The 18,042-nt window shown below is 38.7% G+C and overlaps 1 protein-coding gene across 24 annotated transcripts in view; it reads left to right on the top strand.

Annotated features, from left to right (window-relative positions):
• Pvr (PDGF- and VEGF-receptor related) overlaps window positions 1-18,042 on the top strand; it is a 372,948-nt gene that overhangs the window by 343,553 nt on the left and 11,353 nt on the right. For 22 of the 24 annotated variants that reach the window (XM_067768034.1, XM_067768040.1, XM_067768043.1 and 19 more), the window contains one exon: window positions 420-5,705. In XM_067768034.1, coding sequence (XP_067624135.1) covers window positions 420-979 — 560 coding nt within the window. In that variant the 3' untranslated portion in view covers window positions 980-5,705. Of the gene's footprint in view, window positions 1-419; window positions 5,706-18,042 lie in introns of those variants that run through there. The other 2 variants (XM_067768038.1, XM_067768052.1) reach the window with 2 other exon arrangements.

The raw sequence follows: 18,042 nt of genomic DNA, 5'->3' as shown, positions 1-18,042 counted from the left end.
AAATTATTGCTAGCTTTTACGTTTTTTAACACAGTTAGGCTCGTTTGCAGAACGGCAAGTTATATTTTTAACTCTGAGATAGTTTCAAATGATTAAGCCCATCATACAATTTTGACATTTTTAAAGAAATTCTGAGCTAAAAAGACAACTTGCCGTCTGCAAGAGGGCCTTAAGAATACAATTTTACTATAAATTAAATAACTATATATGAATATCACAAAAACTTTTACTCTAACCTAACCGAAGTTATTTCTCTAATGTTTGTAAATTGTCTTTTCCCATATATTCACGCAATTCCACCTACAAAACATATACATTGTACACTTTGTCTCTGAATACAACTTCATTCGATTAACCCGATGGTTTGCTTCCACTATATGCGATATGTGCGTTTCTCCTTACACATCATACACACTCAGGTATTCAGCCATCCTCATCTGATGATTATCTAAATATAAGTATGGAAGATGGCACAACTATTTTTTCACCAGCACGACGAAAAGATAATGATAATAGTCTAAGAAGTGATGATGCTGATCCAAATACAACTATAACTTCTTTCACCTTCCCAGATCATAGTGCGCCATCACCAACATCATCCCAATCACAAAATTCTCCAACTTTGGAGAATAATCTGGATAGTCCAGTAAATAAAAATCGAAATAAAGAGGGTATACAACCTGAAGAGATACCAATGCTAATCGGTGCTCAGCATACGTCAGATGTGGATGAAAGTCCAGAACAAGGTCGAAAATTTGCTAAAAATATTTTACAGCAAAAAACACGCAATAGTGCCATACCTACACCGTCACCGCGTCATAATATCACCGAAACAGAATTGAGCGGCGATGATAATTATGTGAATTTGAAATCTCCAAAAAAGTTAACAAACAATAATGGAACGAGAGCTGGTGAAGCATTTTCTAATCCAAGTTATCAAATATTAAAGACTGTCGGAAAGGAAGTGAATGGTAAATAGAAGGTATTACACATTTTAATATAGAATATGGAAATTAGCTAATTAAGTGCAAAATGTTTAACATTGGTTAATTAAGTAAGAAATTTTGTTTTATGAACGGTGAGTTGAAACGACTGTCAAATGGCATAACTGTCCTTAAATTTGAAGTAAAAGGACTTTTAAATTATTATTTGCACTTCACCATAATATTAAGAGGAAAACTTGTATTCATAACCAACACCTTAAAATGTCGAAGAACCGCCAGATAGACGAATAAACACGATGAGCAAATGTCGAAAAATATTTCTGCATAGTACAGGTCTACAAGTAGGATATGTAGCACAGCCACGCTCACCTGATAAACTGCTTGTTCTTGTTCGTTTTTTGTGTGGATGCTATTTGGCACTGTTGTACTTCTTAGGTCCAAGAAAAGTGTAGTAGCTGCTAACGAAAACTGTGTAAAATTTTTATTGCAAAATTACAAAGAAATATCCTTATTTACTTTCAAATGAGCACTTAATTACATCTCTCTTTAAAATCCATTTGTTTTGGACAATTTTAATTAACAAATTGTGATACTTTATTACCGGGGACGATTGTTAAGACACGACCAAAACCGTCGAGGGGGTATTAATAGACGCGTTTTTGCCTCGCTTCCAATAATTCCAATACTTTTTCGCCTTTGAACTATAGATAACAGGACAAAACGCGTCTTTTTATTTCTCTTTCCACATTTTTGGACGGGTTATTGAAGTCGACCTCGGTTTCAAACTGTTTTTCGCGAAGAACTTTTGAACGGGTAGAAAAACTTAGCACTCGTGTTTCTATTCTTAATATTAATGATTTTTTATAATTTTCTGTAGGACCCATATAGATGCACTAGATTTTCATACTAAATTCGTTCAAAAAAATTTACCATCACAGCAACCCATATCTGATATTCCGATCCCTTTTTTGTTTCCCTGCGTCTCTTTCCACGACAGCAACCCCGGTAATTTTGACACTTCGATCAGTGTCAAACGCATGTTCCACGCAGGTTCCACTGAGTTCCACAATAGTTTGACACTGACCGAAGTGTCAAACGGCAGTGTGTTAGAAAAAGAAAGGAATTGTTTCCCTCTCATACATATCATACTTGTAAACCTGTACTATGTATTTCTGCTCAGTTATTAGACGTAAAACTCCAACCGTTGAGTGGATCGTAATACTCAACAGCACCACAAATCACACAAGAGGATTGCGCATTGCGCATGTAAACACTAGATCAGCTGTTTTTTATGGGCAATTCATACGTCATTTTCCTTTAGCTCTTGTTTTTTTCTCTTTCTTTCATTCGCTCAAGCAGTCAACTGTGACGTAGCTGCGCAGAACGAAGCAATTTTGAACTCGGGAATGCGCAATCTGGGTAGGTGATTTGTGCAACAGCATGATGGAATTATAGAAGGTGGCGCATTGCGCATGTAAACATTATTTTAAAGGCAATTTTTACGTCATTTTCCTTTAGCTCTTGTTTTTTTCTCTCTTTCTTTCATTCGCTGAAGAAGTCAAGTGTGACGTAGATGCGCAGAACGAAGCAAATTTGAACTCGTGAATGCACAATCTTATGTGTGTTAATTGTAGTGCAACAGCACAAATCACACAAGAAGATTGCGCATTGCGCATGTAAACATTAGATCAGCTGTTTTTGTGACGTATGAATTGACTTTTTTCCTTTAGCTCTTTTTCTCGCTCTTTTTTTATTCGCCCAAGATTCAACTATGACGTAGATGCGCAGAACGAAGCAATTTTGAACTCGTGAATGCGCAATCTGGGTAAGTGATTTTGACTCAACAGGGTGTACAGAATGTATCATTCAACGACCTATCAACATTTGTGTTTCCCATTTTCTAACATGACTGTTATCTTTTAAGTGCTTGACATTGATAAAATCGTGATTTAATGAAAGTTGATCCTTAACCTTCGGTAGATACACCTTTTTTTTACGTAAACGACATACTGGGGTAAGTTTCACCCCAATTCATTAACATGCTTCCACAAACAGAGTTAAAGTTTTTATTTCCATTTTTTTTTGTAAGTATTTAGATAAAATAAATTTAAAATGAATTGTTTAATTTAATTAATTCAAGGACATCAAATAATATAATAACATACTTGGTTTTTATTGACATAAAGATAATTTCTATCAGAAATAGGTTCTGCGTTCTAAAGAAAAAAACAATATCAAGAAACTATCCTGGACTTCAAAGAACTATGTAATTTAGAAATAAATAAGTGAATATACGAAAGAATAGCGAATTCATAAAAATAAGTAAGTTTACTTAGCTTAGCTAAACACTCTAACAAGTAAGACAATTTGAGATTATAAAATTTATTCAATCTTCATTGGTAGCAAGTCATAGATAGATAAGTGGCAGCTAGCACAGGCCTTGGACGTCTTCCGGTCTTTTTTTCTGTCACAAAACTCACATCTAACAGGTTTTGGAGGTCTTGCGTTACGAGATGCGCAAATGTCCTGCACTGATAATATTTGCTGTATTTGAATACGCAGTATGCGTAGACTCTAAGCGCTCTTTTAACGCTCCGATAGCAAACGTTCCACCTCGACTTCGTTTAGAGGACGGCTTCTAGACCACATTGCCATTATTGATCTAAAATAAAATATTTCGTTATAGAAATGGAATTGAAAAAAGATAAAACTTCACCTTTTGGAAAAAAGTACGCGAACTACACACTGGGGTAAAATTCACCTACTCACTTTTTTAGATCTGCATAAATTTGGTGCTCAACCTGAATTCGAAGAGTAAAATCTGTGTTGCTAAAATACAGCTAACGGTATATTCCCAGATGTTAAAAATAAGCAAACAACAACCCAGCAAACATTTTGTGGGGTGACTCACACCCCAGTGTGTCCACCCAAGGTTAAATTAAAATGGCAAGGAATGTTTTTACTTAGTATGTTCTTTTCACAGTGCGAAGCCGCCCAGAACGATTTTCTTTTGTACATGTATGAAAAATACCACAAACCGCACTGTTTTGTAAAACCTCAGATTGACGGCTTTCATCGGAAGGGACATTCTCTCCTCTACGTGCTAAAATGCGTATCTTCTTTAAAAGGAGTTTCGTTCACTACAGGTGTTTGTTTGCAAACAAGCGTATTTTTCGTTTATAAACAAAAACACATGCATTTTTTCATTTCCTACTTCACCTCTCTGCATCTGGGTTTTATATTTACATCTTAAATTCTTCCACTAACTCTTCAACATATTTGTCAGCTCTGACCTTTTGGCATATTTTTTGTTTACAACTGATTTTGGCAGTTTTGTTTCCATTCGCAGAGCTACTACCTTTCTGTAAAAATTAACAAATGTTTAGCAGGGCGCTGACAAATTGAACGGAGAAACCAAAAAATTCATTTGCCAGTTTAACAGGCCCTTATTTGAGAAATTTAAATGGAATTAACTGTGAATTTTAAGCTTACATCTCATTTACAATAAATAATATATTCTAATAACCAGGGGTCCTATTCAGTACTATGAGTTTTGAAATGTACATTTTTCTTTCATACAAATTATATGAAGAAAAAGTGTACATTTTAAAACTCACAGTTACTGAATAGGGCCCCAGGCCTCTATGATTGCTCCATATCATTTTATCTAACAAACCTTTGAGATTTGAAAGTAACTTTTAGACCACGTCAATAAATAATCTACGCGTTTATATATGCTCCATTCCTGGTAACTATATTATTTTCTGTAAAATTTTCACGTTTCTTTTTATTATTTTTTTTTAATTAGATAATACACTCTAGTGGTGTGGTATGAACAAGATTTTCATCTCTAAAATTTTTTCATAGTTACCGATTATAGAGGGGCAACATTTACATGGGAAATATAGTTATATAATTAACGATTAGGAGGTAAGTGCGAAAATGAAGATAATATGGTTATATGTAAACTTGGCTTAAAATTTCTTCATAAACACCGATTATCGACTACAAAAATTTATAGGGAGATCTAGTTTAATGACCGATTAGATGTTAAGTACGAAAATGAAGATAATCTCGTCATATGTAAGCTGAGTCTTAGGTAAAAAGTTCATTTTTTCAGTTACAACTTTTTAAAGTCCTTAGGCCGCGTTTACATTTGCACTAATCTACAATAAGTCCTCAATATATACATATATCCATCCCTGGGAACTGGATTATCATTTGTAAAATTTTCACGTTTTTTCTTTTATTTTTTGCTTCCAATTAGAGACTACACTCTAGAGGTGGTATTTTTTCTATGTATTAAAAAAATTGGAATCTCTAAAATTTGTTCATAAATACCAATTATCTAAGGAAAAATTTATCTAGTTATCAAATCAACGATTCGGACTTACATCTGGTTTACATATAACGAGATTATCTTCATTTTCTTACTTTACTCCTAATCGTTAATTATACAACTAAATTCCCTCAATTTTTTCCCTCAATAATCGGTAATTATGAACAAAGTTTAGAGATGTGGATTTTTTTAGACTGAAGCCTAAGTTGAATTTGACATAGTCATAACGCCATAGTCATAACCATATTTTAATTATCCATATCAAATCGGCATCAGTTATTGGTGCCTTAACCTAAAAATCGTGAAAATTTTATAAAAATTAAGAAAACGCAAAAAGGTACAAACATATACCACAAAAAAAAGGTCTCTTAGTCAAAACGTATCCAAAACAATAAATAAAATCTACAAAAAGTTAATAAATTCTCTAACTCAAATATTTTTAGGTTATGGATATGGCGAAAAACCAAAAACCAATTAGCTCGCTATGATATGGTTATGGCTTTAGGTTGTGGTATGGCACCATTAATAGAACTTTTACTCGGGCTTTATAGAGAATAACCAACGACGGACAGCAAGAGAAATTTCCAAACCGGTGGTAGGCAATTCACCATTTTACCCAGGCATGCTTAACGAACGAAACGATATCATTTCGTTACGGTAATCAACGCTAATAAACGAAACGAAGTCACTTCGTTTCGTTTATTAACGTTAAGATCGTCAAATTAACGTTAATTTGTCGTTCTTAACGTTAATAAACGAAACGAAATGACTTCGTTTCGTTTATAAACGTTGATTATCGTAACGAAATGATATCGTTTCGTTCGTTAAGCATGCCTGATTTTACCTACTTGAAGATTAGCAAAGAACTCGGTGTTTTCGTTAAAATTTCACAAAAACGTTAAGAAATAGTTAAATTGTGTTTAATATATAAAAGTAATATTTTTCTAGCGTTGGAATTGACGAATTTCATGCCACATTTCCCCAATAGTGAATTACCTACCCGCGATTTGATGCTTTACTGTTTCCCACTATTCGTTCTGTTGGCGGTTCTCTTTAGTTACACGTTCTCTGGTCTTTCAACTTTTAAAGATAGCGAGTTTTTTATGATTTCGCTTAGATACGTACTTGTTAACAAAACTTTTAAGTTAACACTTATACTAGGACAAGTCGGTTTAATGTCCTTAGCCGTGCCACAATAGCTTTCATTTTAGCTCTAAAGAAATACTGACTATCGAATAAGTCATTAAAAAATATGATTAGAAATAAAATTTCTAAACTTTTTAATGCATCAGTAAATTAAAATAACGACTATCTCTCAAATCTAATATCTAAAACTTTAAAAACTAAAGAAAAACTAAAAAAATAAAATAAATATATTTTTATAAAATCTATAAAAAAATGTTAGGCTACTTACATGCATTGAGCTTAAAAAAACTATCAACGGTTATATAAATATGTCTATGCATTAAGAATTATTTCATAAATTTAATAATATGTAGTGATTAGATATTTATTAAATCATTTTATTGCAAATGTATATTTTTATCATTATTTTACTTAAAAATTGTGCGCTTTTACTCAAAACAAAAATTTTAAATAATAATAAATAAAATGTTTGTTAACTATTTAAAATTTGGTCGATATACTTATAAATAAATTAAGCTATATTGTAATAGTATTAAGTTTTATATAATTGTAGCACCCTTGAAATGTAAATAAAAATAAAATGATAATCAAATTAAATCTCAAATTTAGGTTTGTCCTCTCAAAACCAGCAAAGGGAATTTAGTATGCTGTCTCTCTTATGTTGTCAAATTCTGGCTTCTTTAATTTTTATACTCAGCTGAGCAGAGCTCACAGAGTATATTAATTTTGTTCGCATAACGGTAATCCGTAACGACATAAACTAATCGAGATAGATATAGACTTCTATATATCAAAATGATCTGGGCGAAAAAAGAAATTAATTTAGCCATGTCCGTCCGTCTGTCCGTTAACACGATAACTTGAGTAAATTTTGAGGTATCTTGATGAAGTTTGATATGTAGATTTCTGGGCGCTCATCTCAGATCGCTATTTAAAATGAACGAAATCGGACCATAACCACGCCCACTTTTTCGATATCGAAAATTTCGAAAAACCGAAAAAGTGCGATAATTCATTACCAAAGACGAATAAAGCGATGAAACTTGTGGGTTGACCTTATAACACATATAATACAATAGAAAATTCGAAAAAAAAAATTTGTTTAAGTCAAATTTTAACGAAAAATTTAATATCTTTACAGTATATAAGTAAATTATGTCAACATTCAACTCCAGTAATGATATGGTGCAACAAAATACAAAAATAAAAGAAAATTTCAAAATGGGCGTGGATCCGCCCTTTTTCATTAAATTTGTTTAGAATACCTTTAATGCCATAAGTCGAACAAAAATTTACCAATCCTTGTGAAATTTGGTAGGGGCATAGATTCGATGACGATAACTGAAAATGGGCGAAATCGGTTGAAGCCACGCCCAGTTTTTATACACAGTCAACCGTTTGTCCTTCCGTTCCGCCGGTAACACGATAACTTGAGCAAAAATCGACACATCTTTACTAAACTTCGTTCACGTACTTATCTGAACTCACTTTATGTTGGTATAAAAAATGGCTGAAATCCGACCACGCCCACTTTTTCGATATCGAAAGTTACGAAAAATTAAAAATATGCCATAATTCTATACCAAATATGAAAAAAGGGATGGAACATGGTAATTGGATTGGTCTATTCACGCAAAATATTACTTTAGAAAAAACTTTGTAAAATGGGTGTTACACCTACCATATTAAGTAAAAGAAAATGAAAAAGTTCTGCAGCGCGAAATCAAAAGCCCTTGAAATCTTGGAAGGAATACTGTTCGTGGTATTACATATATAAATAAATTATCGGTACCCGACAGATGATGTTCTGGGTCACCCTGGTCCACATTTTGGTCGATATATCGAAAACGCCTTCACATATACATCTAAGGGCCACTCTCTTACAAAACCTTCATTAGTACCTTTCATTTGATACCCATATCGTACAAGCACATTCTAGAGTCACCCCTGGTCCACCTTTATGGCGATATCTCGAAAAGGCATCCACTTATAGAACTAAGACCCACTCCCTTTTAAAATACTCATGAACACTTTTCATTTTGTTACGGTCTGCTGTTATGGTCTACGGTTACGTTTCACTTGGGAGCGTTTTCGTGCGAACACACCTAGTGACTGGTGATGGGGCGAAAGTTGCGATACAAAAGTATCGAAAAACAAGAAAGAAAGACCGGCGATCACTAGCGAAAAATTGCCATGAGTTTCCGGCATGAAAAGTAAAAAAAAGAAGGCAAACATTTTTAAAGAACGAGAAAAAGAAAAGTTAGCCATGCGTTTCCGGGCTTAAAAAAAAAACAAGAATCCAAGGAAACTTTATATTGTTACGAGAAAAGCTGCATTCACCAAAAAAAAAGGAAGAGAAGCGACATATAAAGCCGGCAGCAGTGAAAACCACCCATGCGGAATTGTAAGGTGCTCCTATTAATTGCACACTGCTTGCTGTTTAACTGAGTCCCACGTACTTATCAACCAACTGCCCGGTCAGCACACTGCCAAAATAATTTTCGTGAATAGTTTTACGCCTTCTAATTTTGGCGAAACTTTTAACTAGTATTGAACAGGTTGGAATCTTCCCAAAATAGAATTTTTAAGAAACATTCAACGAATCTTGCTGATACGACAGCATCGACAAGTCCGAATTCACATACCAATCTTATAGTAGTACAGGCACAAGCGAATTGCTAGAAGACCCCTAAATTAACACCTCCGCCTCCAGGGCCAGCAGTACGCTGCAGCGTAATACAACGAACGCCAAAATTAGCCCTAAGTCATACAGGTCGTAAAAGTCAACACGAAGTTTTATTGCCACCAGGTTCACTCGATCACCTCGGACCAGAGCCCAACAACCACCAGCAGTACCAACACAGCGCGCCCAAGACCGCGCACCACAACCAACAACAGCGTCAATTTCACCAGCAAAATCAACATCACCAGTAACCACGGCGGCAGAGGCCCACGGTACGTACTCTGGCGGCCATGTAAGTACCAGCCATGTATGAACTTCAAAATAATTACCCTACAAAAAAATTTGGTCATAAAACTTACCCACGCCCATGCAAATGTGATTATGAATATAACCTATGACTGTAAAATAGCTAGTCAAATGACGTGGAATGACGAGAGCGTTTTTGCAAGGTAGTTAAAGAAACTTTTAAGTGGTACTCAGAGGGTTTTATACAGTCCGGTTGACTATTTAACAAGGGTCGATTTTTTTGTCAAATTGTATTATTGAATACTCGAAATTGTTAGCTATACAACAAGGAGCATACATCTCCTTTTCTTCATTTTAATGATATTTTTTCTTGCTTCAAAATGATTGAAGTTAGTTCGATAAGTTTTTAGTCATAAGAAAGAGCGGTCTGTATCATTTGAAAAGTTTTAGCGTTCCATTTTTAGAGCTCAACCATAAATTTAAAGAACAAATTTTTTTTGCGACAGCAGCCATTCGTCGATTATGCGCAAATTGGCTAAAAGGATTTCAACTTTTTTCTTATATCATACAGATACAATATATATATATATATATATATATATATATACCAGGCATGCTTAACCAACGAACCGATATCATTTAGTTACGATAACGTAACGTTAATAAACGAAACAAAGTCATTTCGTTTCGTTTATTAACGTTAAGAGCGTCAAATGAACGAAATGATTTTGTTTCGTTTTCTGCCATATCAAAACGAAATCAGATCGTTTATGTTGATTATTAATTTCAAACTATGCTGGCATTGCTATATTATCCATTTTGATGGCGTAGGCAGTAAAGGTGAAAGCATTAGCCAAGCTGATTGCAACTTTTCTCATGAATTTTGACAGTACGAACATTTCTCAGAGTATTTTTGACATTACTACCAACGAATTACACAAACAAATTGCATGGAGTTTGTATGCATGTCCGCTCGCTGTTAACACCTTGCGGCTTCACCATGGCTATAGCATTGCCAGCACAATTCAAACACAAAGTATCACGTTTTTGTTAACGTTTTTAACGTTAACAAAAGCTTTTCGTTTCGGTTAAAAACGAGATACAATTTATCTTGATAATTTCTTTATCGATAATATTTTGAAGTGTTTCAACGGAAACGGTGGAAGGTGCATCCCTGATATATACATACATATGAATCCCTATTGCGGGCAATATCTTTCGAACAACCAGACGAAAGTAATATACGTGCACGTAATACATATTGCTATCGCAATTTCGTCTTTATTGCTTTTGTAACCACTTTTCTTAGTACATTTTACATATTAGTATCATAATACTATGCGCATTATACCAAATTGATATGTAGTTACACTCAAAAGTAAGTTCTACTACGACCACATAATTTTGTAAGAGAGCCCCAAACATCGAAATTTGTATCCAAACTTTATAGTCTTAAAATATGTTTTGTGAATGTGAATGAAAAAGAAAAAAAATTCAACCAAATTCTTACTTTGTAGGTAGTATATTTACAATACATAAGTACATTTAATTACATATTTTTCTCACACATAGCGTTTATAAAGATTATCAAAAAAAAAAGAGGAGACATAAATAATTGTATAATTTAAAATATTACGAGCAAAAGTAAGAGAAAAGAAAAGAACCCCCAACAGAACGAGCTTAGTGAGACTTAAGTATTCATATTAGATTTCGTTTCGATTTCGGCCCAATAATGTGTGATCTGTTGGATCATTTTTTTTTTCTCTCACTTTATACACCACACACACTTACCTACATTTTCATAGTGTAATTAGCTATTCGTATTTCAACAATGCTGTAGCCCCGGTTAAGAAACCTGCATTATCTTATTTTTTTTGTTGCTTACATACGTTAATAGATAGTATTTAAAATGGGAATGCTGGCGTCGCCATTTATTTAGAGGGCACTTAGGGACTCAGGTAAGGGGCCACCGAAATTTTAGGTGCGTCGGTTTTTGAGGGTGGGACAAGGCACCGGGCGTCGCAACAACACCCGTGGCGCCCCCTATATATATTTGGCCCTCTTTCGTTATTCCCTTTTGTTTTCTTTTAAGATTAATTTTTTTTTAGTTTTAAATTTTGAATGTTTTAACGGTCTGTCCGTGACATCCGGTTCGCCGGATGTCGTTTTAATTTTGAATTATAAACGTTTTGAGTCGTCTCTGCGCTTCTGTCAGGGTTTTTTGATTTTAACAGCTTTCAGTTTTGATAGGCATGATAGGAATTTTTTCCTGATTATGGCGCAGGAACAGTAAGGTTGGCAAGGACCCGCCCCAGCCGACAATGACCAGTCACTGTGCACCACCACATAATGCCGGCCGCCTTCTTTACTGCTTCCATCGTAAATGCGTATTCCATAACAGATGGCGCCCAACGTGGCAACGTGAAGTTGACCATCCCACCAGTCCGAGTGAGCAGCCACAGGAGCTGCCACCTACGTTGCGGTGGGATGGTTGACAGATCAGGTTGTCCGGGCTGGTCATCGGGGGCAATAGTCGAAGGCGCCACGAGACTACACGTCAGTCCTCCGGATTTTTGCATTCACCCGATGAGGCAGTGCTGAACGCACTTAGTTTTTTTTGTAATTGGGATTTTTTTTACCCGGAAGTTGTCCGTTAGTCGGCTAGGAATAATTTTGTCCGCTAATCGGGTTTTTTTTTATAATGTAAAGAAATTTTTTTTAACTTTCCCCATTAGCCGAAGTTGTGTCGTTGGTATGAGTGTGTGAGTGAGTTGTAGGACCCCAGCTCATCCCACGTCTCAGGTGGCAACCCATAGTGCCACCTGGATTGTGACGGGTTGAGCTGGGATTCAAAGTGGCATTCCTTCCTGTCCCACCAGACTGGGGGAGCGGTTCCGAAAACGCTCCACCCATTGCGGCGGAGGCAGGAGGGGTGTACAGTGAGAATGGACGGGAGGCCTCAGCACCCCCAACCAGTCCCAGGGGCGAGCCCCTGGAGACTGCCCCTGCGTTGCGGCTGGGCGTGTTGAGACCAACCCGTATGTGCCTGGAGTGACCCTAGTGGCCCCAACCAGTCTCGGAGGGAGGCCTTAATACCCCCTCGCATTGCGGTTAGGAGCACTAAGGACAAGTATGAATGAATTTGTGTGATTTTTTTTAACTGTAGCCCGAGTGCCTTCGGGAAATGGATGCGTCAGCATTCCCATTGATTACACTATATATTTAACTTAACGAACCGCTTTCTTTTTCCAGTTTTGGAATTTTTTTTTTGCATATAAATATACATATATAAACCTTTTTTTGACTCCTAACTGCGTTACGCGGCAAAAGGTTTTTTTTTTTCCATAACTACCACGTAACAAATTACATTTTTTTTTTGTTATTCTCTCAGTAATCGGAATGCGCCCCTATTAAACGCGCATGATATCTCGGGGCTAATGGCCAATGTGTCGACCTACGCACCAGATGGAGCTGGTGCTTTACCACCAAATTATGGAATGGGAAATATAAGAGAAGCTGCAGGTGACCGGGCGAATACCCCAGGAATGCAGGACGAAGCTACTCGTGGAGGCCCGTGGGTGGACGTGCTACACCAGCTGTTCCAGGCTTCGCAGGAGGAAATGCGGAGAGAGATGGGGTCAATCAGAAACAATATGGAGCAGCTCAACGCCGCTCTCGAATCTGCGCAGCAATCAGCGAATCAGAACCGGAACGCGAATAGGATGGACCGTAACCCACTGCCAACAGTAATACCACCAATGTACCCTGCTCCGAGCAGCATAGTAGTGAAACCGCAGGAGTGGAAAATCTCGTTCGACGGCACTGGGAGCGTAGTAGATTTCCTTTTTAAGCTGAACACCTTGTGTGAGCGCACACAATGCTCGGACGAACAAATAATGGCTAGTTTCCACCTGTTTCTTTCCGGGCTGGCCGAAGAATGGTACTGGCTGTTCACGAAACAAAACCCAAATGCGACATATGCCTTTTTATGCTACTCATTGAAAAGAGAGTTCGGCACTCTGAAACCGGACCACGAGATCATGATGGAGATCTCCATGCGTAAGCAGAAAGCAAGCGAGTGCTATGACGTGTTCCACACGGGCATAATTTCCTTGAACGCGCGCTTAAGAGAACCCATGTCGGAGCTTCTACTGATTGACATTATAAAGAGGAACGTCAACAGTAGCCTTAAGCTGATGCTTTTCAACGCAGATGTAAGGTCCCTTCATGATCTACGAGCTGTAGCACGCAGAGGTGAACAAGTGCTGAAAGAAAGCAAGCTGTTGGGAGCCACTTACCCAGGACGACATGTAAACGAAGCACGCGTGACAACCCCGGACATGAGGATGGAAGGCGAGGATTGCGAATTGGATCCGCAGATAGAGGCGCTGGAATATCGACGCAACAGGAAACCGAACTATTCGGGAATCCAATGCTGGAATTGCCAGGCAATGGGCCACTCATACATATACTGCGAGGAACCCATTAGGAACCCTTTTTGTTTTAAATGTGGCCATAGGGGAGTATTAACTCCAAAATGCCCTAGGGACCATCGCAGGCAGGGAAGCCAGTACCCGAGCGAGAAGGCGGGGGAACCTCGTTCAGCATCATAGCTCCCACACCAGCCAGTGCTCGAGGCGTCGCCCCATGCACTGAACCAGAGGGTGAATCTCTGCATGGAGGTGGTGAGCTTCCGAGGTGCAGTAGTACCCTGGCAGAAGAACCCTCAAACGTAATAACCTCAAACGTCCTCATCCGCGATGGGCGAGCCGACCAAGATTCTGCGACGCCAGCACAGGGATGTCACTTGCCAAACGCAATTTTCACCAAACCTAGAAGATAGGGAACCTAGGTACGAACCAATAAAGCATACCATTTTCGAACAATACCCGGTATCGAACAATATTTTGAAGTGCAGGAAAGATACCACAGGAGAGTACAGGAGCGTAGGCTGCTGCAAGCCACAACGTTAAGGCTTACAGAGGATGAAAGGCCTCTCATAAAGGCTAAAATTATAGATAGTTTTCTTGTAGGGTTGTTGGACTCGGGAACCAACGTCTCCATCTTAGGAAAAAATGGATTAGAATTCCTAGAGGATAACGGCTTCGATTATCAGCCCTTACATGCGTTCGTATATACCGCGGGCGGCAACAAGCAAAAAATTTTAGGCTCAGTATCCCTACCAGTCACCTTCAAAAATATCACAAAGGTTATTCGTTTTTACCTTGTTCCTTCACTTCTCCAGGAAGCCTACTTCGGAGTATATTTTTGGAGAGCATTTGCGTTAGCTCCCGAAATATTCCCAAGCGTAGAGTGCATAGAGATTAGACTTGAAAAGGAGGAGGAACTTAACCTCCATGAATTGTCACCAGACCGGAAATTAGAATTACGAAAAGTCATCGAGACGTTTCATTCGAACGAGAAGTTAGGCCTAAGGCAAACTAAATTAGTAGAGCATCACATTGACACCGGTGATGCCGTTCCCCTAAAAAGCAAACATTTCCCTCTTTCGCCACCGAGGCAAGCCGAAGCTTTCAGCGAACTAGACAGGTTACTCGAATTAGGAGTAATAGAAGAATCAAACTCTCCGTGGTGTAGTCCTGTGGTACTGGTTCGGAAACCAGGCAAAGTTAGGCTGTGCATAGATTCCAGGAAGGTCAACGCGGTGACTAAGAAGGACTCATACCCCCTGCCTCATATCAACGGCTTATTGAGCAGACTGAAAAATACGCATTTTATTAGTGGCATTGATCTGAAGGGTACTTGATAGGCAGCGGGTGTTTGAAAGTGGATCCGGGAAAAATAGAAGCAATGCAAAACTTCCCGATCCCTAAATCCCCTCGACAGGTGTGTAGGTTTGTGGGCATGGCGAAATGGTACAGGGCGTTTGTTACCAATTTTGCTGACTTGGCAGGTCCCTTGACCGACTGTCTCCGTAAGTCATCAGGCCCGTTCAAGCTTACCCCTGAAGCTATAGAGGCCTTCGAAAAACTAAAAGTAGCTTTGCGTTCCGCTCCTGTCTTGGCCCAACCAGACTTTTCCAAGGAATTCGTAATACAATGCGACGCTTCCAAAATAGGTGTCGGCGGAGTGTTGTTTCAGGTCGATGACGAGGGTGCTGAGCATCCGATCGCGTTTGTGTCGAAGAAACTGAATAATGCTCAACGCAATTATACGGTAACCGAGCTGGAATGTCTCGCCGCCACAATCAGCGTGAAGCGCTTCCGACCCTATGTTGAGGGATTACCGTTTCGGATTATCACGGACCACTCCAGTCTCAAGTGGTTAATGACCCAAAAGGACTTGAGCGGGAGGTTGGAGAGGTGGTCGCTCTTACTGCAAAGATACGACTTTAAAATGGAATATCGTAAGGGCACCCTAAATGTAGTACCAGATGCGCTTTCGCGGTTTGATGCCGATGAGTTGACTTTCACTACCACACCCGGGGAAATAGATTTAGTCTCTCCTGAATTTAGCAGTAACGAATATCTAGACTTGATTCGGACCGTCACTGAAAACGAGGAATCGCTTCCGGATTTACGAGTGGTGGACGCGGTAATTTTTAAAAGAGTTAAATTTCGTAAGGGAGTGGAAGGGGAAGAAGACGCGCTGTGGCGTTTATGGTTGCCGAAAGGGTTGACTGAGGAAGCAGTGAGACTAGCACATGACGCTAACCGGAGTTACCATGGCGGGTGGCAGAAAACCTTAGAACGTGTTAGGCAGAAGTACTTCTGGCCGCAGCAGGCTAAGGACGTCAGGGACTACGTCCAGCGTTGTGATACCTGCAAATCGGTAAAACCTACTAACCAGCAGTCGATACCACCTATAGGGAGTACTTTTGAATCCGAAAGGCCATTTCAGCGGTTATATTGCGATTTCCTAGGGCCGTATCCGAGATCTAAGCGGCGAAATCAATTTCTTTTCATAGTACTAGACCATTTTTCAAAATACGTTTGGCTAAAGCCCATGCAGAAAGCCACAACTGTTGACGTTATAAATTACTTCGCTTCAGAAATTTTTCCGGCTGTAGGGGTCCCTGAGTTTATTCACAGTGACAATGGTAAGCAGTTTATCTCCCCAAGCAAACGCATCCGAGCGCGTTAATAGAGAAATTGTTTCGAAGATTAGGATTTTCCTGAAAGATAAACCTGACCATACCGATTGGGATAAGCATATACCCGAGATTTTATCAGTTTTGAGAAGTGATTTTCATACGGCGATTCTCCATACTTTGCATTATATGGCCAAAATATGGTCCAACATGCCTCAACGTACAAAATTTTAGAGAAACTCGGCAGCCTTCGGGAAGACCAGGTTACGATAGTAAGCAGAACTGACAAGTTGACTAATATTCGTGAGCAGATCCGTAGAAATTTAGATCAGGCCAAGGATAGGGGAGTAACCACCTATAACAAGCGCTCTAGGCAAGTCAACTATAAGAAAGGTCAGGAAGTTTTTCGGAGAAACTTTGCCGTAAGTAACTTCAAACAAGGCATTAACGCCAAATTCCTGCCAAAATACCTGAAGTGTCGCGTGCTTCGAAAAATAGGCAATGCACTGTATGATCTCGAAGACCTATACGGGAAATTGATAGGTCGTTTTCACACTTCGGATATTCGTCCGCAATGAACCAGAAAGAACGTTTCTTTGCCAAATTACAATTTGACTTTTTTTATATCTACCTACCAATCGGACTTTTTTTTTTGTCTAGGCGTTTTGGCGGTCGGGGACATCTCGCCCAGTATTCTCCCCGAGCACTGACCTCATAGGATGTTCACACGCGGACTCACCGAGGACCGTGAACACCCTGGCAGTCCAAGCTTAGGTCGCACTAGCCTTTCGGAGTTTGGACGAGTTCTCCATATCAAAATGTCTACACCTTTTTTTTGTTTTGCCTTTCTGTGGGGGCGATAGCCACTAGAAATCATCTTTCGGAGTTTTGACGAGTTCTCCATAACAAATGACTAATTGCCGCAAAGCCCTTTTAAACTAGGAAACAGAATTAATTCCCAACTTGACTTAATTTTTTTTGATGAACCTATTTTGCCCGGCTAGCTTCGGAGTAGGACTTTGAGACTCTTATCTCAGGGGTGAGTCGTGCCCCACGTTGATTGGCATCGGAGGCCCCTGGCAGGGGCTCCCACAGCGGATCCGGTTTCCTGTTCGCTTCATCGTCAGGTCTTCAAAGCGAAGCAGGTTTGTTACGGTCTGCTGTTATGGTCTACGGTTACGGTTCACTTGGGAGCGTTTTCGTGCGAACACACCTAGTGACTGGTGATGGGGCGAAAGTTGCCATACAAAAGTATCGAAAAACAAGAAAGAAAGACCGGCGATCACTAGCGAACAATTGCCATGAGTTTCCGGCATGAAAAGTAAAAAAAGAAGGCAAACATTTTTAAAGAACGAGAAAAAGAAAAGTTAGCCATGCGTTTCCGGGCTTAAAAAAAAAAAACGAAGAAGACAAGGAAACTTTAAATTGTAACGAGAAAAGCTACATTCACCAAAAAAAAGGAAGAGAAGCGACATATAAAGCCGGCAGCAGTGAAAACCACCCATGCGGAATTGTAAGGTGCTCCTATTAATTGCACACTACTTGCTGTTTAACTGAGTCCCACGTACTTATCAACCAACTGCCCGGTCAGCACACTGGCAAAATAATTTTCGTGAATAGTTTTACGCCTTCT

The sequence above is a fragment of the Eurosta solidaginis genome, chromosome 2, assembly GCF_040869045.1.
Source record: "Eurosta solidaginis isolate ZX-2024a chromosome 2, ASM4086904v1, whole genome shotgun sequence".
Taxonomy (NCBI): Eukaryota; Metazoa; Arthropoda; class Insecta; order Diptera; family Tephritidae; genus Eurosta; species Eurosta solidaginis.
Note: the sequence above shows the minus strand (reverse complement) of the source record. Positions and strands in the feature narration are given on the sequence as shown.